This window comes from Taudactylus pleione, unplaced genomic scaffold (genome assembly GCF_031769625.1).
Source record: "Taudactylus pleione unplaced genomic scaffold, aTauple2 ptg000400l, whole genome shotgun sequence".
Taxonomy (NCBI): Eukaryota; Metazoa; Chordata; class Amphibia; order Anura; family Myobatrachidae; genus Taudactylus; species Taudactylus pleione.
This window is the reverse complement of record NW_028284802.1, coordinates 948,935-973,757: the sequence shown is the minus strand read 5'-3', so window position 1 is coordinate 973,757 and position 24,823 is coordinate 948,935. Positions and strand designations below refer to the sequence as shown.

General features: G+C 46.4%; 1 protein-coding gene across 4 annotated transcripts in view; it reads right to left on the bottom strand.

Moving 5' to 3' along the window:
- Nucleotides 1-257: 257 nt before the first annotated feature.
- LOC148506484 (uncharacterized) overlaps nt 258-24,823 on the bottom strand; it is a 35,408-nt gene continuing 10,842 nt past the window's right edge. For all 4 annotated transcript variants that reach the window (XM_088446503.1, XM_088446504.1, XM_088446501.1 and 1 more), the window contains exons 6-7: nt 2,281-2,404; nt 258-2,112 (exon numbers count right to left, since the gene is read on the bottom strand). In XM_088446503.1, coding sequence (XP_088302629.1) covers nt 626-2,112; nt 2,281-2,404 — 1,611 coding nt within the window. In that variant the 3' untranslated portion in view covers nt 258-625. The remainder of the gene's footprint in view (nt 2,113-2,280; nt 2,405-24,823) is intronic.

The window sequence follows — 24,823 nt, the reverse complement described above, 5'->3', positions numbered from 1 at the left end:
TATAATTGGATAGCCCGATAATGACCATCGGGCTTTTATCGCAATAAAAGTAGTTTATTTTTTTTGTACGCCAAATTACCGAAGGGTAATAGGATACCCCGCACAGTAGGAGAAGTGTGCCGTGGGCACGTTGTGGGCGTGGACACGGAACTGCAGCCTATTGGAAGTTGAGTGGACGCTGAGATCTGGTTGATTCTATTGGATGCACAGAAGCTTTTGCACACAAAAATTTTTTTTTTAAATAAAATCCAAGCCGGTTAAAGAATTAACATTTCATATTTATTAAAACAGCTGTATAAGCTTGTGCAAATTAGATGGGAGTTTACAGCAACACCAGAGACTCAGCTGACTCGATAACATAACTGCCCCATCCGAAGTCCATGAAATGGGATATTTTTATGGGCTGGAAAGAAAAGAAAATCACACAGTGCTGGAATAACAAAAATAAAACATAACAGACAACGATTAAACCACTAAAGAAACAAAACAAACACAAACTATGGAAAGGGGACATGGAGAACTGGGAGGATCCGACTGAATGGTCTACATTTTAAAAAATGACCTAAAACAATAGGATCAGGAGAAAAAATTTATTAGCGTCCTATGAATGTGCGGGAAGGTGAACTCAGTCAGCGACACTTTGCAACATGGGTATGATCTCCCCGTCCAACGGCAACAATGATGCAAGTGGCGAGAGTGGTGATGTGGGGGGAGATTGTGACGTGACATCAAAGTTCGGTGACATCCGGTTGCACATTTTTGGCTGTACGCACACAAATTGCGGAAAGGCACAAGTCTCTGCTGTGCGCGACACCCCAGAAAGGTCTTGTGAGGACTTAGCTACAGTTTCTTTCAAAGAGATTTCTTCCAAGTTCATCTCAACTTGGTCTTGTGCCATCACTGCCGAGCTGGCGGTAGAGGAGCCTGGCACAGTAACAGGGGATGTGGATAAATTTGGCACCGTTGCATCTTGTGCGTTTTCGGGCGTTTTCCTTACGAATGATGGGCAGTCCGGCACTTCGTCAACGGCTCCCTGAAAACTGCCAGGAGAGCGAGAAGGTGACGTACATTGGTGATGGACAGAGTTAGTGTCCCTTTCAGGGTGCTCCTCAAAATTATATGGGAACAGGTCTTGTGTACAGCAGTCTGAAGACCTCGCTGGAGACAAGTGTACATGGGGAGACCCTATGGAGCGCACAGTGGATTGATCGTGATTGTTGTGGTGTACAGAGATTATCGGAGGAGAATCCCTTTGAGAAGATCTGTCCATGAAATCACAATGGCTGGCTGGTGAAGTAACCTCAGGGACAGGCCTCAGAGAGTCAGCAGTGGGTGCCTCGTGATCAGAAAGATGGGCCGAATGTGTACAAGCTGAATCCTCATGTAGATAGTCAAGACTGTTTATATGACACATGTTGGGTGGAGGGATACTCGCACAAAAATCAGGGATGGCTGAGGTAGCAGCCTTATGAGATGACCTCATAGAGCACACTTTGGGTACATCGTGATGGGGTAGAAACAATGACTGAGAGATAGGCGTGTCCACCATGGATTGAGCCTGATATGTACAAGGCTGCGGATTGTCCGTAAGGTCTTCTGTTTTGACTGAGGAAATCATTTCAGGTATAGACTCTGTGGAGCATTCGGTGGGTGTATCACGAGGTGTGAGGTGATCAAGGGGTGGATCCTCATGTCTACTGGCAAAAGAGTTTTTCTGAGGTGTAGCTGTCTGGGGAACATCCATAGTGTCATCAGGTGGCGTCTCCTGCTGGGGATGGAGCAAAGATGTCATAGGGGCAACGTTCGTGGGGCGGCGAAACAAGTTTCCAGTAGCGATAACATTGACCAGAGGCTGCAGGATCAGGCCAAGCCGATGAATCTCAGCAGACACACCAGCTATGGCTGACCTGACCATCTCTGCCCCTTCTCGCATTTCTACTCTCGTGGCTTCCAACTCCCTCGTCAGCTGGCACCTGAAATCTGAAAGCCCTCGGAGTAGATCTTCCTGGATGCCAGGCTGCGCTGGTAGCGGAGGCTGAGAGGGTGGGGGTGTTGTGGGTTCCCCCACAACAAACTGTGTCACCGAGTTGCTGTCCAGTGAATCGACTCCATCTGCAATAAAATACTATGCGTAAGCAGTTTGTAAATGTTATATTTATATGTGCACTTGAAAACCTGAGTCAATCCGTCATCAGTGCCCCCAGGAGAGTAGTTGTTCCCCTGTGCGCACCATGTTTGAATATGCAATTATTATTTGCCCTAGATGTACACAGTTCTCACCCTCTGTTGTCCACACTGTCTGCGCTGGCTTGGCCTCCCATTCTGGATATTGGTGCATCTGTACTTCCTCGTTCTCCCAGCTACCTTGTGGGTCCACACTAGGAGAATAGGTTTCCTGGGGTACCTAAAGGAAAATACATTTTATTTTATATATCTATCCAGGTGGGGCAGATGGTGGAGTCTGGTGTGGGGACATAAACCTAGTATAGTTCAGCCCCAGGGCTCATAGGCGAACTATGGGGGGGGGGGGGGGGGGGGAGTTCAGTTGCCTGGAAACCAGGCTAGCGACTCAAATCATGACCGCAATAGCAGTAATATAGAATCCAAATTTACTAGTTGTGGCCACAGCATAATAAGGGATATAAGAGAACTGCTGTACATGCCCAATGGCAGCAGTGTGCGCGAGTGTGCGTGTAGTGAGTCACAGGCCCAGAGAGCAGCTGGCAGCAAGAAGAGACAGGAGTCTCACCATGAGCTGGGAGTATGTGTGCTTGGAGAACTCTGTTCTATCTCCTACAGATTACACTATGTATTTATATTTATTATGGGAAGTTTACCCTTTCCTGACCACTTATGTTATTTATATGGAACAAATATGTTTGATACAGAAAGTTTTGCCTTTAAATACAACATCTACAGTGTTAATTATTAATACTGTATTAAATATACTATTGAGTGATTAAGCAGATTAATGTGTACATATATGTCCCAGTGCTGGTGCTAGGTTTTACTGCCTCTCCCCCAGACCACCGGACTTGCTCCAATACTTCGCAGAGCAGGGGACTTGGGTTGAAGAATTGTGCCCACATCCAGATAATATAAACATTTAGCTCAGGTGGGCTGGTCCTACTGCCTCATATAACAGGTTACTGTGATAACTGGTCCTGTATATGTCTGATGTATTACATACACAGCACTATGTATGGCTGGTCCTACTGCCGCATATAACAGGTTACTGTGATCACTGGTCCTGTATATGTCTGATGTATTACATACACTGCACTATGTATGGCTGGTCCTACTGCCGCATATAACAGGTTACTGTGATCACTGGCCCTGTATATGTCTGATGTATTACATACACTGCACTATGTATGGCTGGTCCTACTGCCGCATATAACAGGTTACTGTGATCACTGGCCCTGTATATGTCTGATGTATTACATACACTGCACTATGTATGGCTGGTCCTACTGCCGCATATAACAGGTTACTGTGATCACTGGCCCTGTATATGTCTGATGTATTACATACACTGCACTATGTATGGCTGGTCCTACTGCCACATATAACATGTTACTGTGATCACTGGCCCTGTATATGTCTGATGTATTACATACACTGCACTATGTATGTCTGGTCCTACTGCCTCATATAACAGGTTACTGTGATCACTGGCCCTGTATATGTCTGATGTATTACATACACTGCACTATGTATGGCTGGTCCTACTGCCGCATATAACAGGTTACTGTGATCACTGGCCCTGTATATGTCTGATGTATTACATACACTGCACTATGAATGGCTGGTCCTACTGCCCTATATAACAGGTTACTGTGATCACTGGTCCTGTATATGTCTGATGTATTACATACACTGCACTATGTATGGCTGGTCCTACTGACGCATATAACGGGTTACTGTGATCACTGGCCCTGTATATGTCTGATGTATTACATACACTGCACTACGTATGGCTGGTCCTACTGCCGCATATAACGTGTTACTGTGATCACTGGTCCTGTATATGTCTGATGTATTACATACACTGCACTATGTATGGCTGGTCCTACTGCCGCACATAACAGGTTACTGTGATCACTGGTCCTGTCCTACTGCCTCATATAACAGGTTACTGTGATCACTGGTCCTGTATATGTCTGATGTATTACATACACTGCACTATGTATGGCTGGTCCTACTGCCGCATATAACAGGTTACTGTGATCACTGGCCCTGTATATGTCTGATGTATTACATACACTGCACTATGTATGGCTGGTCCTACTGCCGCATATAACACGTTACTGTGATCACTGGCCCTGTATATGTCTGATGTATTACATACACTGCACTATGTATGGCTGGTCCTACTGCCGCATATAACAGGTTACTGTGATCACTGGCCCTGTATATGTCTGATGTATTACATACACTGCACTATGTATGGCTAGTCCTACTGCCACATATAACGGGTTACTGTGATCACTGGTCCTGTATATGTCTGATGTATTACATACACTGCACTATGTATGGCTGGTCCTACTGCCTCATATAACGGGTTACTGTGATCACTGGTCCTGTATATGTCTGATGTATTACATACACTGCACTATGTATGGCTGGTCCTACTGCCGCATATAACAGGTTACTGTGATCACTGGTCCTGTATATGTCTGATGTATTACATACACTGCACTATGTATGGCTGGTCCTACTGACGCATATAACGGGTTACTGTGATCACTGGCCCTGTATATGTCTGATGTATTACATACACTGCACTACGTATGGCTGGTCCTACTGCCGCATATAACGTGTTACTGTGATCACTGGTCCTGTCCTACTGCCTCATATAACAGGTTACTGTGATCACTGGTCCTGTATATGTCTGATGTATTACATACACTGCACTATGTATGGCTGGTCCTACTGCCGCACATAACAGGTTACTGTGATCACTGGTCCTGTCCTACTGCCTCATATAACGGGTTACTGTGATCACTGGCCCTGTATATGTCTGATGTATTACATACACTGCACTATGTATGGCTGGTCCTACTGCCGCATATAACATGTTACTGTGATCACTGGTCCTGTATATGTCTGATGTATTACATACACTGCACTATGTATGGCTGGTCCTACTGCCGCATATAACAGGTTACTGTGATCACTGGCCCTGTATATGTCTGATGTATTACATACACTGCACTATGTATGGCTGGTCCTACTGCCGCATATAACATGTTACTGTGATCACTGGTCCTGTATATGTCTGATGTATTACATACACTGCACTATGTATGGCTGGTCCTACTGCCGCATATAACAGGTTACTGTGATCACTGGCCCTGTATATGTCTGATGTATTACATACACTGCACTATGTATGGCTGGTCCTACTGCCGCATATAACGGGTTACTGTGATCACTGGCCCTGTATATATCTGATGTATTACATACACTGCACTATGTATGGCTGGTCCTACTGCCGCATATAACAGGTTACTGTGATCACTGGCCCTGTATATGTCTGATGTATTACATACACTACACTATGTATGGCTGGTCCTACTGCCGCATATAACGGGTTACTGTGATCACTGGCCCTGTATATATCTGATGTATTACATACACTGCACTATGTATGGCTGGTCCTACTGCCGCATATAACGTGTTACTGTGATCACTGGCCCTGTATATGTCTGATGTATTACATACACTGCACTATGTATGGCTGGTCCTACTGCCTCATATAACATGTTACTATGATCACTGGCCCTGTATATGTCTGATGTATTACATACACTGCACTATGTATGACTGGTCCTACTGCCTCATATAACGTGTTACTGTGATCACTGGCCCTGTATATGTCTGATGTATTACATACACTGCACTATGTATGGCTGGTCCTACTGCCGCATATAACAGGTTACTGTGATCACTGGCCCTGTATATGTCTGATGTATTACATACACTGCACTATGTATGGCTGGTCCTACTGCCACATATAACAGGTTACTGTGATCACTGGCCCTGTATATGTCTGATGTATTACATACACAGCACTATGTATGGCTGGTCCTACTGCCGCATATAACAGGTTACTGTGATCACTGGCCCTGTATATATCTGATGTATTACATACACTGCACTATGTATGGCTGGTCCTACTGCCACATATAACGTGTTACTGTGATCACTGGCCCTGTATATGTCTGATGTATTACATACACTGCACTATGTATGGCTGGTCCTACTGCCGCATATAACGTGTTACTGTGATCACTGGCCCTGTATATGTCTGATGTATTACATACACTGCACTATGTATGGCTGGTCCTACTGCCGCATATAACGTGTTACTGTGATCACTGGCCCTGTATATGTCTGATGTATTACATACACTGCACTATGTATGGCTGGTCCTACTGCCGCATATAACGGGTTACTGTGATCACTGGTCCTGTATATGTCTGATGTATTACATACACTGCACTAAGTATGGCTGGTCCTACTGCCGCATATAACAGGTTACTGTGATCTCTGGTCCTGTATATATCTTATGTATTACATACACTGCACTATGTATGGCTGGTCCTACTGCCGCATATAACAGGTTACTGTGATCACTGGCCCTGTATATGTCTGATGTATTACATACACTGCACTATGTATGACTGGTCCTACTGCCGCATATAACGTGTTACTGTGATCACTGGTCCTGTATATGTCTGATGTATTACATACACTGCACTATGTATGGCTGGTCCTACTGCCCTATATAACAGGTTACTGTGATCACTGGCCCTGTATATGTCTGATGTATTACATACACTGCACTATGTATGGCTGGTCCTACTGCCGCATATAACATGTTACTGTGATCACTGGCCCTGTATATGTCTGATGTATTACATACACTGCACTATGTATGGCTGGTCCTACTGCCGCATATAATGTGTTACTGTGATCACTGGTCCTGTATATGTCTGATGTATTACATACACTGCACTATGTATGGCTGGTCCTACTGCCGCATATAACATGTTACTGTGATCACTGGCCCTGTATATGTCTGATGTATTACATACACTGCACTATGTATGGCTGGTCCTACTGCCTCATATAACAGGTTACTGTGATCACTGGCCCTGTATATGTCTGATGTATTACATACACTGCACTATGTATGGCTGGTCCTACTGCCCTATATAACATGTTACTGTGATCACTGGCCCTGTATATGTCTGATGTATTACATACACTGCACTATGTATGGCTGGTCCTACTGCCGCATATAACGTGTTACTGTGATCACTGGCCCTGTATATGTCTGATGTATTACATACACTGCACTATGTATGGCTGGTCCTACTGCCTCATATAACGGGTTACTGTGATCACTGGCCCTGTATATGTCTGATGTATTACATACACTGCACTATGTATGACTGGTCCTACTGCCTCATATAACGTGTTACTGTGATCACTGGCCCTGTATATGTCAGATGTATTACATACACAGCACTATGTATGGCTGGTCCTACTGCCGCATATAACAGGTTACTGTGATCACTGGCCCTGTATATGTCTGATGTATTACATACACTACACTATGTATGGCTGGTCCTACTGCCGCATATAACGTGTTACTGTGATCACTGGTCCTGTATATGTCTGATGTATTACATACACTGCACTATGTATGGCTGGTCCTACTGCCCTATATAACAGGTTACTGTGATCACTGGTCCTGTATATGTCTGATGTATTACATACACTGCACTATGTATGGCTGGTCCTACTGCCGCATATAACAGGTTACTGTGATCACTGGCCCTGTATATGTCTGATGTATTACATACACTGCACTATGTATGACTGGTCCTACTGCCGCATATAACGTGTTACTGTGATCACTGGTCCTGTATATGTCTGATGTATTACATACACTGCACTATGTATGGCTGGTCCTACTGCTGCATATAACGTGTTACTGTGATCACTGGCCCTGTATATGTCTGATGTATTACATACACTGCACTATGTATGGCTGGTCCTACTGCCTCATATAACATGTTACTGTGATCACTGGTCCTGTATATGTCTGATGTATTACATACACTGCACTATGTATGGCTGGTCCTACTGCCTCATATAACGGGTTACTGTGATCACTGGTCCTGTATATGTCTGATGTATTACATACACTGCACTATGTATGGCTGGTCCTACTGCCACATATAACGTGTTACTGTGATCACTGGCCCTGTATATGTCTTATGTATTACATACACTGCACTATGTATGGCTGGTCCTACTGCCGCATATAACAGGTTACTGTGATCACTGGCCCTGTATATGTCTGATGTATTACATACACTGCACTATGTATGGCTGGTCCTACTGCCGCATATAACAGGTTACTGTGATCACTGGTCCTGTATATGTCTGATGTATTACATACACTGCACTATGTATGACTGGTCCTACTGCCGCATATAACAGGTTACTGTGATCACTGGTCCTGTATATGTCTGATGTATTACATACACTGCACTATGTATGGCTGGTCCTACTGCCGCATATAACAGGTTACTGTGATCACTGGCCCTGTATATGTCTGATGTATTACATACACTGCACTATGTATGGCTGGTCCTACTGCCGCATATAACAGGTTACTGTGATCACTGGCCCTGTATATGTCTGATGTATTACATACACTGCACTATGTATGGCTGGTCCTACTGCCGCATATAACAGGTTACTGTGATCACTGGTCCTGTATATGTCTGATGTATTACATACACTGCACTATGTATGACTGGTCCTACTGCCGCATATAACAGGTTACTGTGATCACTGGTCCTGTATATGTCTGATGTATTACATACACTGCACTATGTATGGCTGGTCCTACTGCCGCATATAACAGGTTACTGTGATCACTGGCCCTGTATATGTCTGATGTATTACATACACTGCACTATGTATGGCTGGTCCTACTGCCGCATATAACAGGTTACTGTGATCACTGGTCCTGTATATGTCTGATGTATTACATACACTGCACTATGTATGACTGGTCCTACTGCCGCATATAACAGGTTACTGTGATCACTGGCCCTGTATATGTCTGATGTATTACATACACTGCACTATGTATGACTGGTCCTACTGCCCTATATAACAGGTTACTGTGATCACTGGTCCTGTATATGTCTGATATATTACATACACTGCACTATGTATGGCTGGTCCTACTGCCGCATATAACAGGTTACTGTGATCACTGGCCCTGTATATGTCTGATGTATTACATACACTGCACTATGTATGGCTGGTCCTACTGCCACATATAACAGGTTACTGTGATCACTGGCCCTGTATATGTCTGATGTATTACATACACTGCACTATGTATGGCTGGTCCTACTGCCGCATATAACGTGTTACTGTGATCACTGGTCCTGTATATGTCTGATGTATTACATACACTGCACTATGTATGTCTGGTCCTACTGCCGCATATAACAGGTTACTGTGATCACTGGTCCTGTATATGTCTGATGTATTACATACACTGCACTATGTATGGCTGGTCCTACTGCCGCATATAACAGGTTACTGTGATCACTGGTCCTGTATATGTCTGATGTATTACATACACTGCACTATGTATGGCTGGTCCTACTGCCGCATATAACAGGTTACTGTGATCACTGGCCCTGTATATGTCTGATGTATTACATACACTGCACTATGTATGGCTGGTCCTACTGCCGCATATAACAGGTTACTGTGATCACTGGTCCTGTATATGTCTGATATATTACATACACTGCACTATGTATGGCTGGTCCTACTGCCGCATATAACAGGTTACTGTGATCACTGGCCCTGTATATGTCTGATGTATTACATACACTGCACTATGTATGGCTGGTCCTACTGCCACATATAACAGGTTACTGTGATCACTGGCCCTGTATATGTCTGATGTATTACATACACTGCACTATGTATGGCTGGTCCTACTGCCGCATATAACGTGTTACTGTGATCACTGGTCCTGTATATGTCTGATGTATTACATACACTGCACTATGTATGTCTGGTCCTACTGCCGCATATAACAGGTTACTGTGATCACTGGTCCTGTATATGTCTGATGTATTACATACACTGCACTATGTATGGCTGGTCCTACTGCCGCATATAACAGGTTACTGTGATCACTGGTCCTGTATATGTCTGATGTATTACATACACTGCACTATGTATGGCTGGTCCTACTGCCGCATATAACAGGTTACTGTGATCACTGGTCCTGTATATGTCTGATGTATTACATACACTGCACTATGTATGGCTGGTCCTACTGCCGCATATAACAGGTTACTGTGATCACTGGCCCTGTATATGTCTGATGTATTACATACACTGCACTATGTATGGCTGGTCCTACTGCCGCATATAACAGGTTACTGTGATCACTGGTCCTGTATATGTCTGATGTATTACATACACTGCACTATGTATGGCTGGTCCTACTGCCGCATATAACAGGTTACTGTGATCACTGGCCCTGTATATGTCTGATGTATTACATACACTGCACTATGTATGGCTGGTCCTACTGCCGCATATAACAGGTTACTGTGATCACTGGTCCTGTATATGTCTGATGTATTACATACACTGCACTATGTATGGCTGGTCCTACTGCCGCATATAACAGGTTACTGTGATCACTGGCCCTGTATATGTCTGATGTATTACATACACTGCACTATGTATGGCTGGTCCTACTGCCGCATATAACAGGTTACTGTGATCACTGGCCCTGTATATGTCTGATGTATTACATACACTGCACTATGTATGGCTGGTCCTACTGCCGCATATAACAGGTTACTGTGATCACTGGCCCTGTATATGTCTGATGTATTACATACACTGCACTATGTATGGCTGGTCCTACTGCCACATATAACAGGTTACTGTGATCACTGGTCCTGTATATGTCTGATGTATTACATACACTGCACTATGTATGGCTGGTCCTACTGCCGCATATAACAGGTTACTGTGATCACTGGCCCTGTATATGTCTGATGTATTACATACACTGCACTATGTATGGCTGGTCCTACTGCCGCATATAACAGGTTACTGTGATCACTGGCCCTGTATATGTCTGATGTATTACATACACTGCACTATGTATGGCTGGTCCTACTGCCGCATATAACAGGTTACTGTGATCACTGGCCCTGTATATGTCTGATGTATTACATACACTGCACTATGTATGGCTGGTCCTACTGCCGCATATAACAGGTTACTGTGATCACTGGCCCTGTATATGTCTGATGTATTACATACACTGCACTATGTATGACTGGTCCTACTGCCCTATATAACAGGTTACTGTGATCACTGGTCCTGTATATGTCTGATATATTACATACACTGCACTATGTATGGCTGGTCCTACTGCCGCATATAACAGGTTACTGTGATCACTGGCCCTGTATATGTCTGATGTATTACATACACTGCACTATGTATGGCTGGTCCTACTGCCACATATAACAGGTTACTGTGATCACTGGCCCTGTATATGTCTGATGTATTACATACACTGCACTATGTATGGCTGGTCCTACTGCCGCATATAACGTGTTACTGTGATCACTGGTCCTGTATATGTCTGATGTATTACATACACTGCACTATGTATGTCTGGTCCTACTGCCGCATATAACAGGTTACTGTGATCACTGGCCCTGTATATGTCTGATGTATTACATACACTGCACTATGTATGGCTGGTCCTACTGCCGCATATAACAGGTTACTGTGATCACTGGTCCTGTATATGTCTGATGTATTACATACACTGCACTATGTATGGCTGGTCCTACTGCCGCATATAACAGGTTACTGTGATCACTGGCCCTGTATATGTCTGATGTATTACATACACTGCACTATGTATGGCTGGTCCTACTGCCGCATATAACAGGTTACTGTGATCACTGGTCCTGTATATGTCTGATGTATTACATACACTGCACTATGTATGGCTGGTCCTACTGCCGCATATAACAGGTTACTGTGATCACTGGTCCTGTATATGTCTGATGTATTACATACACTGCACTATGTATGACTGGTCCTACTGCCGCATATAACAGGTTACTGTGATCACTGGCCCTGTATATGTCTGATGTATTACATACACTGCACTATGTATGACTGGTCCTACTGCCCTATATAACAGGTTACTGTGATCACTGGTCCTGTATATGTCTGATATATTACATACACTGCACTATGTATGGCTGGTCCTACTGCCGCATATAACAGGTTACTGTGATCACTGGCCCTGTATATGTCTGATGTATTACATACACTGCACTATGTATGGCTGGTCCTACTGCCGCATATAACATGTTACTGTGATCACTGGCCCTGTATATGTCTGATGTATTACATACACTGCACTATGTATGGCTGGTCCTACTGCCGCATATAACAGGTTACTGTGATCACTGGCCCTGTATATGTCTGATGTATTACATACACTGCACTATGTATGGCTGGTCCTACTGCCGCATATAACAGGTTACTGTGATCACTGGCCCTGTATATGTCTGATGTATTACATACACTGCACTATGTATGGCTGGTCCTACTGCCTCATATAACATGTTACTGTGATCACTGGCCCTGTATATGTCTGATGTATTACATACACTGCACTATGTATGGCTGGTCCTACTGCCGCATATAACAGGTTACTGTGATCACTGGCCCTGTATATGTCTGATGTATTACATACACTGCACTATGTATGGCTGGTCCTACTGCCACATATAACGTGTTACTGTGATCACTGGTCCTGTATATGTCTGATATATTACATACACTGCACTATGTATGGCTGGTCCTACTGCCGCATATAACAGGTTACTGTGATCACTGGCCCTGTATATGTCTGATGTATTACATACACTGCACTATGTATGGCTAGTCCTACTGCCGCATATAACAGGTTACTGTGATCACTGGTCCTGTATATGTCTGATGTATTACATACACTGCACTATGTATGGCTGGTCCTACTGCCGCATATAACAGGTTACTGTGATCACTGGCCCTGTATATGTCTGATGTATTACATACACTGCACTATGTATGGCTGGTCCTACTGCCACATATAACATGTTACTGTGATCACTGGCCCTGTATATGTCTGATGTATTACATACACTGCACTATGTATGGCTGGTCCTACTGCCTCATATAACATGTTACTGTGATCACTGGCCCTGTATATGTCTGATGTATTACATACACTGCACTATGTATGGCTGGTCCTACTGCCGCATATAACAGGTTACTGTGATCACTGGCCCTGTATATGTCTGATGTATTACATACACTGCACTATGTATGGCTGGTCCTACTGCCACATATAACGTGTTACTGTGATCACTGGTCCTGTATATGTCTGATATATTACATACACTGCACTATGTATGGCTGGTCCTACTGCCGCATATAACAGGTTACTGTGATCACTGGCCCTGTATATGTCTGATGTATTACATACACTGCACTATGTATGGCTAGTCCTACTGCCGCATATAACAGGTTACTGTGATCACTGGCCCTGTATATGTCTGATGTATTACATACACTGCACTATGTATGGCTGGTCCTACTGCCGCATATAACAGGTTACTGTGATCACTGGCCCTGTATATGTCTGATGTATTACATACACTGCACTATGTATGGCTGGTCCTACTGCCGCATATAACAGGTTACTGTGATCACTGGTCCTGTATATGTCTGATGTATTACATACACTGCACTATGTATGGCTGGTCCTACTGCCGCATATAACAGGTTACTGTGATCACTGGCCCTGTATATGTCTGATGTATTACATACACTGCACTATGTATGGCTGGTCCTACTGCCGCATATAACAGGTTACTGTGATCACTGGTCCTGTATATGTCTGATGTATTACATACACTGCACTATGTATGGCTGGTCCTACTGCCGCATATAACAGGTTACTGTGATCACTGGCCCTGTATATGTCTGATGTATTACATACACTGCACTATGTATGGCTGGTCCTACTGCCGCATATAACAGGTTACTGTGATCACTGGCCCTGTATATGTCTGATGTATTACATACACTGCACTATGTATGGCTGGTCCTACTGCCGCATATAACAGGTTACTGTGATCACTGGCCCTGTATATGTCTGATGTATTACATACACTGCACTATGTATGGCTGGTCCTACTGCCACATATAACGTGTTACTGTGATCACTGGCCCTGTATATGTCTGATGTATTACATACACTGCACTATGCATGGCTGGTCCTACTGCCGCATATAACAGGTTACTGTGATCACTGGTCCTGTATATGTCTGATGTATTACATACACTGCACTATGTATGGCTGGTCCTACTGCCGCATATAACAGGTTACTGTGATCACTGGCCCTGTATATGTCTGATGTATTACATACACTGCACTATGTATGGCTGGTCCTACTGCCGCATATAACAGGTTACTGTGATCACTGGTCCTGTATATGTCTGATGTATTACATACACTGCACTATGTATGGCTGGTCCTACTGCCGCATATAACAGGTTACTGTGATCACTGGCCCTGTATATGTCTGATGTATTACATACACTGCACTATGTATGGCTGGTCCTACTGCCGCATATAACAGGTTACTGTGATCACTGGCCCTGTATATGTCTGATGTATTACATACACTGCACTATGCATGGCTGGTCCTACTGCCACATATAACGGGTTACTGTGATCACTGGTCCTGTATATGTCTGATGTATTACATACACTGCACTATGTATGGCTGGTCCTACTGCCCTATATAACAGGTTACTGTGATAACTGGTCCTGTATATGTCTGATGTATTACATACACTGCACTATGTATGACTGGTCCTACTGCCGCATATAACAGGTTACTGTGATCACTGGCCCTGTATATGTCTGATGTATTACATACACTGCACTATGTATGGCTGGTCCTACTGCCGCATATAACATGTTACTGTGATCACTGGTCCTGTATATGTCTGATGTATTACATACACTGCACTATGTATGGCTGGTCCTACTGCCGCATATAACAGGTTACTGTGATCACTGGCCCTGTATATGTCTGATGTATTACATACACTGCACTATGTATGGCTGGTCCTACTGCCGCATATAACAGGTTACTGTGATCACTGGTCCTGTATATGTCTGATGTATTACATACACTGCACTATGTATGGCTGGTCCTACTGCCGCATATAACAGGTTACTGTGATCACTGGCCCTGTATATGTCTGATGTATTACATACACTGCACTATGTATGGCTGGTCCTACTGCCACATATAACAGGTTACTGTGATCACTGGCCCTGTATATGTCTGATGTATTACATACACTGCACTATGTATGGCTGGTCCTACTGCCGCATATAGCAGGTTACTGTGATCACTGGCCCTGTATATGTCTGATGTATTACATACACTGCACTATGCATGGCTGGTCCTACTGCCACATATAACGGGTTACTGTGATCACTGGTCCTGTATATGTCTGATGTATTACATACACTGCACTATGTATGGCTGGTCCTACTGCCCTATATAACAGGTTACTGTGATAACTGGTCCTGTATATGTCTGATGTATTACATACACTGCACTATGTATGACTGGTCCTACTGCCGCATATAACAGGTTACTGTGATCACTGGCCCTGTATATGTCTGATATATTACATACACTGCACTATGTATGGCTGGTCCTACTGCCGCATATAACAGGTTACTGTGATCACTGGCCCTGTATATGTCTGATGTATTACATACACAGCACTATGTATGGCTGGTCCTACTGCCGCATATAACAGGTTACTGTGATCACTGGTCCTGTATATGTCTGATGTATTACATACACTGCACTATGTATGGCTGGTCCTACTGCCGCATATAACAGGTTACTGTGATCACTGGCCCTGTATATGTCTGATGTATTACATACACTGCACTATGTATGGCTGGTCCTACTGCCGCATATAACAGGTTACTGTGATCACTGGCCCTGTATATGTCTGATGTATTACATACACTGCACTATGCATGGCTGGTCCTACTGCCACATATAACGGGTTACTGTGATCACTGGTCCTGTATATGTCTGATGTATTACATACACTGCACTATGTATGGCTGGTCCTACTGCCCTATATAACAGGTTACTGTGATAACTGGTCCTGTATATGTCTGATGTATTACATACACTGCACTATGTATGACTGGTCCTACTGCCGCATATAACAGGTTACTGTGATCACTGGCCCTGTATATGTCTGATGTATTACATACACTGCACTATGTATGGCTGGTCCTACTGCCGCATATAACATGTTACTGTGATCACTGGTCCTGTATATGTCTGATGTATTACATACACTGCACTATGTATGGCTGGTCCTACTGCCGCATATAACAGGTTACTGTGATCACTGGCCCTGTATATGTCTGATGTATTACATACACTGCACTATGTATGGCTGGTCCTACTGCCGCATATAACAGGTTACTGTGATCACTGGTCCTGTATATGTCTGATGTATTACATACACTGCACTATGTATGGCTGGTCCTACTGCCGCATATAACAGGTTACTGTGATCACTGGCCCTGTATATGTCTGATGTATTACATACACTGCACTATGTATGGCTGGTCCTACTGCCACATATAACAGGTTACTGTGATCACTGGCCCTGTATATGTCTGATGTATTACATACACTGCACTATGTATGGCTGGTCCTACTGCCGCATATAACAGGTTACTGTGATCACTGGCCCTGTATATGTCTGATGTATTACATACACTGCACTATGCATGGCTGGTCCTACTGCCACATATAACGGGTTACTGTGATCACTGGTCCTGTATATGTCTGATGTATTACATACACTGCACTATGTATGGCTGGTCCTACTGCCCTATATAACAGGTTACTGTGATAACTGGTCCTGTATATGTCTGATGTATTACATACACTGCACTATGTATGACTGGTCCTACTGCCGCATATAACAGGTTACTGTGATCACTGGCCCTGTATATGTCTGATATATTACATACACTGCACTATGTATGGCTGGTCCTACTGCCGCATATAACAGGTTACTGTGATCACTGGTCCTGTATATGTCTGATGTATTACATACACTGCACTATGTATGGCTGGTCCTACTGCCGCATATAACGTGTTACTGTGATCACTGGTCCTGTATATATCTGATGTATTACATACACAGCACTATGTATGGCTGGTCCTACTGCCGCATATAACAGGTTACTGTGATCACTGGTCCTGTATATGTCTGATGTATTACATACACTGCACTATGTATGGCTAGTCCTACTGCCCTATATAACAGGTTACTGTGATCACTGGCCCTGTATATGTCTGATGTATTACATACACTGCACTATGTATGGCTGGTCCTACTGCCGCATATAACAGGTTACTGTGATCACTGGCCCTGTATATGTCTGATGTATTACATACACTGCACTATGTATGACTGGTCCTACTGCCGCATATAACAGGTTACTGTGATCACTGGCCCTGTATATGTCTGATGTATTACATACACTGCACTATGTATGGCTGGTCCTACTGCCGCATATAACAGGTTACTGTGATCACTGGTCCTGTATATGTCTGATGTATTACATACACTGCACTATGTATGGCTGGTCCTACTGCCCTATATAACAGGTTACTGTGATAACTGGTCCTGTATATGTCTGATGTATTACATACACTGCACTATGTATGACTGGTCCTACTGCCGCATATAACAGGTTACTGTGATCACTGGCCCTGTATATGTCTGATATATTACATACACTGCACTATGTATGGCTGGTCCTACTGCCGCATATAACAGGTTACTGTGATCACTGGTCCTGTATATGTCTGATGTATTACATACACTGCACTATGTATGGCTGGTCCTACTGCCGCATATAACGTGTTACTGTGATCACTGGTCCTGTATATATCTGATGTATTACATACACAGCACTATGTATGGCTGGTCCTACTGCCGCATATAACAGGTTACTGTGATCACTGGTCCTGTATATGTCTGATGTATTACATACACTGCACTATGTATGGCTAGTCCTACTGCCCTATATAACAGGTTACTGTGATCACTGGCCCTGTATATGTCTGATGTATTACATACACTGCACTATGTATGGCTGGTCCTACTGCCGCATATAACAGGTTACTGTGATCACTGGCCCTGTATATGTCTGATGTATTACATACACTGCACTATGTATGACTGGTCCTACTGCCGCATATAACAGGTTACTGTGATCACTGGTCCTGTATATGTCTGATGTATTACATACACTGCACTATGTATGGCTGGTCCTACTGCCGCATATAACAGGTTACTGTGATCACTGGCTCTGTATATGTCTGATGTATTACATACACTGCACTATGTATGGCTGGTCCTACTGCCTCATATAACATTGGGGTTTTGTGGTGCAGAATTGCGGCAACCCCCCTAAACCATTTTTACACCCCCCTTGACGCTAACTGCGTCAAAAAAACGCAAAACAAACACCCACAAAAGACACCCCAAACAAAACACTTTTAAAAAATGGGCGAAAAAAATCTAAGTGGGGTTACAAAATCAAAAACTAGTGAAATAACATTTGGGGGGGTCTAGAAGTATGGAGGAGGGGTTTTTTTTATTGCATGTGTTTGCTGAAGGTGCGTTTTTGGCCCTTTTTAATGCTCGACTTTAGCAACTTTAAAATATGCTTGCACCCATTTTCATGTACCCCAAATTAGATGAAACGATTTATTTCCCCCCAAAAAAAATATGAGATATGGTAAGAACTTACCCTTGTTATCTCTATTTCTACGAAGTCCATAGGGTTCCACAGGATACCTTGGGGTATAGGTGTGACGTCAGTCGCTGGGCAACATAGAGATAAGTTTTCAGTCCTCCCAGGATGCACTAGGGTCCCCCTCCTATACCCCGCCCCCGAGCCAAGGCACCTCAGTTAGTTACCAAGCCATAGGCCGGAGGAGGAGAAGGAAGAGAGAAAAAAGATCTGGACACACACAAGAATCACATTCTCACTAGAGGGAGACGGAAAAACCGGTGACCAGAGTAAAGCCCATCTGCAGCACAGGTGCGACAGGGCGGGAGTCCTGTGGAACCCTATGGACTTCGTAGAAATAGAGATAACAAGGGTAAGTTCTTACCATATCTCATATTTTCTACTTCAGGGTCCATAGGGTATCCACAGGATACCTTGGGGATGTCCCAAAGCAGTATCCTTTAAGGGTGGGGACGCTCCTGTGCTGAAAGGAGAATCCACCGCCCGAAGGAAGCATCCTGAGAGGCAAAGGTGTCAAACCTGTAATACCTCACGAAGGTATGGACAGAGGACCACGTAGGAGCCTTGCAGATCTGGACTGCAGAGGCACCACGTCGAGCTGCCCACGAAGGACCCACAGACCTAGTGGAATGAGCCTTCACAGAAGGAGGAACCGGTAGGCCTTCATGAAGATAAGCTTCAGAAATTGCCATACGGATCCAGGCTGCCAAAGTTTGCTTTGAAGCAGGCCAACCCTTTTTACGGAAGCCATAGAGGACAAACAAGGCGTCCGACTTCCTAAACGAAGAAGCGCGGTCAACATAAGTCCTTAAGGCCCGCACAACATCCAAAGTGGCCTCACCCACCGAAAGACCAGGTGAGTTAAAAGCCGGAAAACAACTATTTCCTCATTAACTTGAAACTGGGAAACAACTTTGGGCAGAAATTCAGGACGAGTGCGTAGCACTGCCCTGTTCCCATGAAAAATCAAGAAAGGGGGTCTACAAGAGAGAGCCCCTAAATCAGAAACACGTCTGGCCGAAGCTATGGCCAGAAGGAAAACAGTCTTAGCTGTTAGCCATTTAAGATCCACTGAGCCCAGTGGTTCAAACGGCGGTCCTTGGAGAGCCCTCAGGACCACAGCCAAGTCCCATGGCGCCACAGGTGGAACAAAAGGCGGCTGAATACGCAGAACGCCCTGCATAAAGGTGCGTACATCCGGGATTGTAGCAATCCTACAGTGAAACCAGACAGACAGGGCAGAAACCTGCACCTTCAAAGAAGCAAGGCAAAGCCCATGGTCCAGTCCCGCCTGTAGGAAGGCGAGTACTCGAGACAAACGAAGCTCGGGCGGTGCATAACCTCTCGGTCGACACCACTGGGAGAACGTATGCCACACGCGATGGTATATTTTCGCGGAAGACGGTTTCCGAGCTCTTAGCATGGTCCGTACTACAGAGCTGGAAAACCCCCTGGACCTTAACATGGCCGTCTCAACAGCCATGCCGTCAAAGACAGCCGAGTCAGGTCCGGGTGAAGACAAGGACCCTGTGACAGAAGGTCCGGTCGTAGCGGCAACCGCAGAGGACTGTCCACGGACAGAGCCTGAAGGTCTGAGAACCAGTGCCGCCTGGGCCATGCGGGAGCTGTCAACAGGAGCGTCCCTCCTTCCTGTTTGAATTTCCGGATTACCCGTGGAAGAAGGGAAACCGGAGGAGATAAGCAAACCGGAACGTCCACCGGACGGACAGAGCATCCACCAGAGACGCCTCTTCGTCTCTTGTGCGAGACCCGTACACCGGCAACTTGTTGTTGTGCCAGGACGCCATGAGGTCGATCTCTGGAAGACCCCACCTGTCCACCAGCAGTTGAAAAACGTCCGGGTGCAGGGACCACTCCCCCGGATGAACGTCCTGGCGACTGAGAAAGTCCGCCTCCCAGTTTAGCACTCCCGCTGATATGGTCGGAAGATTGCGCTCCGCCCATACCAGGATCCGAGACACCTCTACGAGAGCCGCCCGACTTGGGGTTCCTCCTTGCCGGTTTATGTAGGCCACGGTGGTAGCGTTGTCCGACTGGATCTACACTGAGCGACCCTGGAGAACCCGATGTGCCTGCTGGAGAGCATTGAAAACCGCTCGGAGTTCCAAGATGTTTATTGGAAGCTCCGCTTCCGCCGGAGTCCACCTGCCCTGGAACAAGTGTGGACCCGAAACTGCTCCCCAGCCCCGAAGACTGGCGTCCATTGTCAACAGGACCCAATTCGCCACCCAGAACGGACGACCCCTGTTGAGATGGGTCGTCTGCAACCACCAGGCAAGGGACAGGCGAACCTCCGGAGTGAGCACTATCGACTGGGATTTCAGAGACTGAGGCAGTCCATTCCATTTGGACAGGATCAGGTGCTGCAGAGGTCTGGAGTGAAACTGGGCATATTCCACCATGTCGAATACCGACACCATGGAGCCCAGTAACCTCATCGCCGAGTGCAGAGACACCCGGCGGCTCTGCAGACAACTGCGCACCCTCGACTGTAAGGCAGCGATCTTTCCCCCCGTCACATAGATCCTTTGCTGTCCCGAGTCCAATAAGGCTCCGAAGTGCAGAATCCGCTGAGACGGGATCAGGGTGGACTTCTACCAGTTTATCAACCAGCCGTGCCGTTGCAGTAGCGCAATGGTCAGGTCCAAGTGGCGGAGAAGGAGCTCCGGAGATCCTGCCACTAAGAGAAGGTCGTCCAAGTACGGCAACATGCGGACCCCCTGCAGCCGCAGGGAAGCCGCCAGGACCGCCATCACCTTGGTGAAAACACGTGGTGCTGTCGCCAGGCCAAAAGGTAACGCCCGGAACTGAAAGTGGTCGCTGCGGATTGCAAACCTGAGGAACTGTTGATGGCGCAAAAGAATAGGGACATGCAGGTAAGCGTCCTGTATGTCCAATGACACCATGTAGTCCCCAGGTTCCAGCGCCAGAATGATGGACCGTAGGGTCTCCATCCGAAACTTCGGCACCCGCAAAGATTTGTTGACAGCTTTGAGGTTGAGAATCGGAGGAAACGACCCATTGGGTTTCTGCACCAAAAAGAAATTGGAATAGAAACCCTGGCCCCTCTGGGAGAATGGAACAGGCACTATAACTCCAGCCTGGAGCATAGTGTGCAAAACCTTCCGCAGCTCCGTGGCTTTGTTCCGGTCTGATGGTAGACCCGTGGTGAAGAATCGAGCCGGGGGTCTGTGCCGGAAGGAGAGGGCATACCCGTGTGAGACCACCTCGAGAACCCAAGTGTCAGTCGTGGTGACCGACCAACACCGGGCGAACTGCAGCAGGCGGCCTCCCACTTTGGGATCCCCCAAAGGGAGGCCCGGACCGTCAGGCCGCAGGCTTGTCATCTGGCTTAGGGGCCGGACGTCTAGTACTCCAGGCCTGTTTCCGGGGCTTGGCCGATTTCTTGGGGCCAGCCGGTCGGGGAAAGGACTGTGTCTTAGGCCTACCCTGGGCCCTATAAGACCGAAAGGACGGAGTACCTGAACGAGAAGGAATAGCAGCCGACGGGAGACATGCCGATTTAGCTGCCGCCAGCGTGGCTACAATCTTGTCCAGGTCCGGACCGAAGAGAACTTCTCCGTTAAAAGGCAACGCCTCCAAACCCTTTTTGGAATCAGCGTCCGCCTTCCAGGATCGCAACCACAAGGTGCGACGAGCAGCCACAGCTGCCGAAGAAATTCGAGACGCCAGGGTACTAATATCCAAGGCCGCTTCCCGGAGATTGCCGATCAACTCCGTCTGCTCAGCCGAACAGTCGGAATCAAAGGACACCTCCAACGTATCAGCCCAGCGCTCCATAGCTCTGGCAACCCAGCAAATGGCCATAGCCGGCTGCGCTGCCCCCCCGCAAAGGAATAGGCGGACTTCAGGCAGATCTCCACCTTGCGGTCCGTAGCATCCTTAAGGAAGGACATGGATGGCATGGGTAATGTGTCACTACGGACAAAGCGTGTCACATGAGAATCCACCTGAGGCGGGGATTCCCATTTGGCAAAATAATTGTCCGAAAACGGATATGCTACTGCTAAACGCCTTTGAGGCTGATATCGTTTGCCTGGCTGTTTCCACGCTTCCTCCAGGTGGTCAACTAATTGCCCCGAAAGAGGAAACACTGTGGTATCTCCTTTAACATCTTTGAAAAAGGCGTATTTGGACTTTGATACCGGAGGCTCCTCATCCTCAATAACTAAAGCAGTACGGACTGCACGAATAAGGCCAGGTATATACACCTTAGACTTAGCGTCCGACTCTTTAGGACGGGAAGGTTCCTGGTCAGAAAGATCCAGAATCTCCCCATCATCGGACGTCCCGTCGTCATCCTCATAAGGAGCAGACAGAGACGCCACCGGCCGCTTGTGAGGCCGCAACACAGACTCCCCTTGCAACACGTCTGACAACTGCTGTACAGAGCTTGTTAACGAATTAACCCACGCAGGCTTATGAGAGACCTGAGGAGGGGAAATAGGGAGACTGTGGGGTACCATCAATTGTCTTGGGAAAACCTGCATGGGTGACGACACCACTGACTGCTGGGACAAACCCATCTGAGTAAGGGCAGGCTGCGGAGCTAACTGGCCCACGAGGGTTGTAAGCGCTTTGTAAAACAAGCCCAGGGCGGCTCCTGTACCGGAGCCGTGACCGTAATCGGTCGCGTCAACGAATAACACCGTCGACATAGGGCCTGATTCAGACCCACTCGCGAGCGGCTGTCCGCTCGCAAGTGGGTCGATGTTATGGACTGAGCATGCGCACGACGGAGGGAGCTCCGTCGTGCGCATGCGCCAGACGCGACGAGCGAAGGAAAGTCCTTCGCTCGTTGTGTCCGATCAAAGGGGGCGTGCTGTCAATGTTGATTGACAGCACGCCCCCTTTGGTGGGCGTGCCGGGGGCATGCCTCCCTGACGGGGGCGTTCCCACGGGAACGCCTCCCGTCAGAAGCCGGCCCACTGACATCACTAGTGATGTCAGTGGGAGTGATTTTGGCTCTGATAGAGCCAAAATCACTCCGGAGCTTGCGGTTGAAAACCTCAACCGCAGGCTCCGGCTCGCAATTTCGATGGTCGCGATGGTCTCGACCATCGCGGCCATCACAATGCACGCTCGTATAGCCTGTGGGTGGTGACCCACAGCTATACGAGCGTCCAGGAGGACGCTCCATGAAAATGGAGCCCGGCCCTCATTCAGAGCGTGCGGCTCTGCTCAGAGCGTGCGGCTCTGCTCAGAGCGTACGGCTCTGAATGAGGGCCATAGTCCCTCCGCACTGCCGTCCCCCTCCGCTATAGGTACCTTGCAAGTAGTACATAAACGCTGGAGAGGAAAATCACTTTCAGACATAATGGTAAGTATGTGACCCCACTCACTGATACTCGCTAGTATAGTGTGAGAGCACCCTGCAAGCACCGCACCGCAAGGGCTTTAGCAGAAAGAACAGGGACAGTTAAATGCTGACAGATAGAAAATGAAAGTACAGGCAGCAGACGCTAGCATAGGTCACAAACACTGCAAAGAAATCAATTCCTGCACTATCAGCGCTGATCCTCAACTACACAGACTCAGAGCCTGGTAGGACACAGCGCTGCATACACAGACCTTATCCAACGGAGGAGAGGTATGCAGGGGGACCCAGACCACGATGCCACCGTTCTTCAGTGTCCAGCAGCGCTCACCAAGCTTCTTCCAAAGATGGCCGCCGAGGAGCAGAGAGAAGCTGGCCTGGGGGAGGAGCGCTGACACAGGACCAGTCAGCATGTG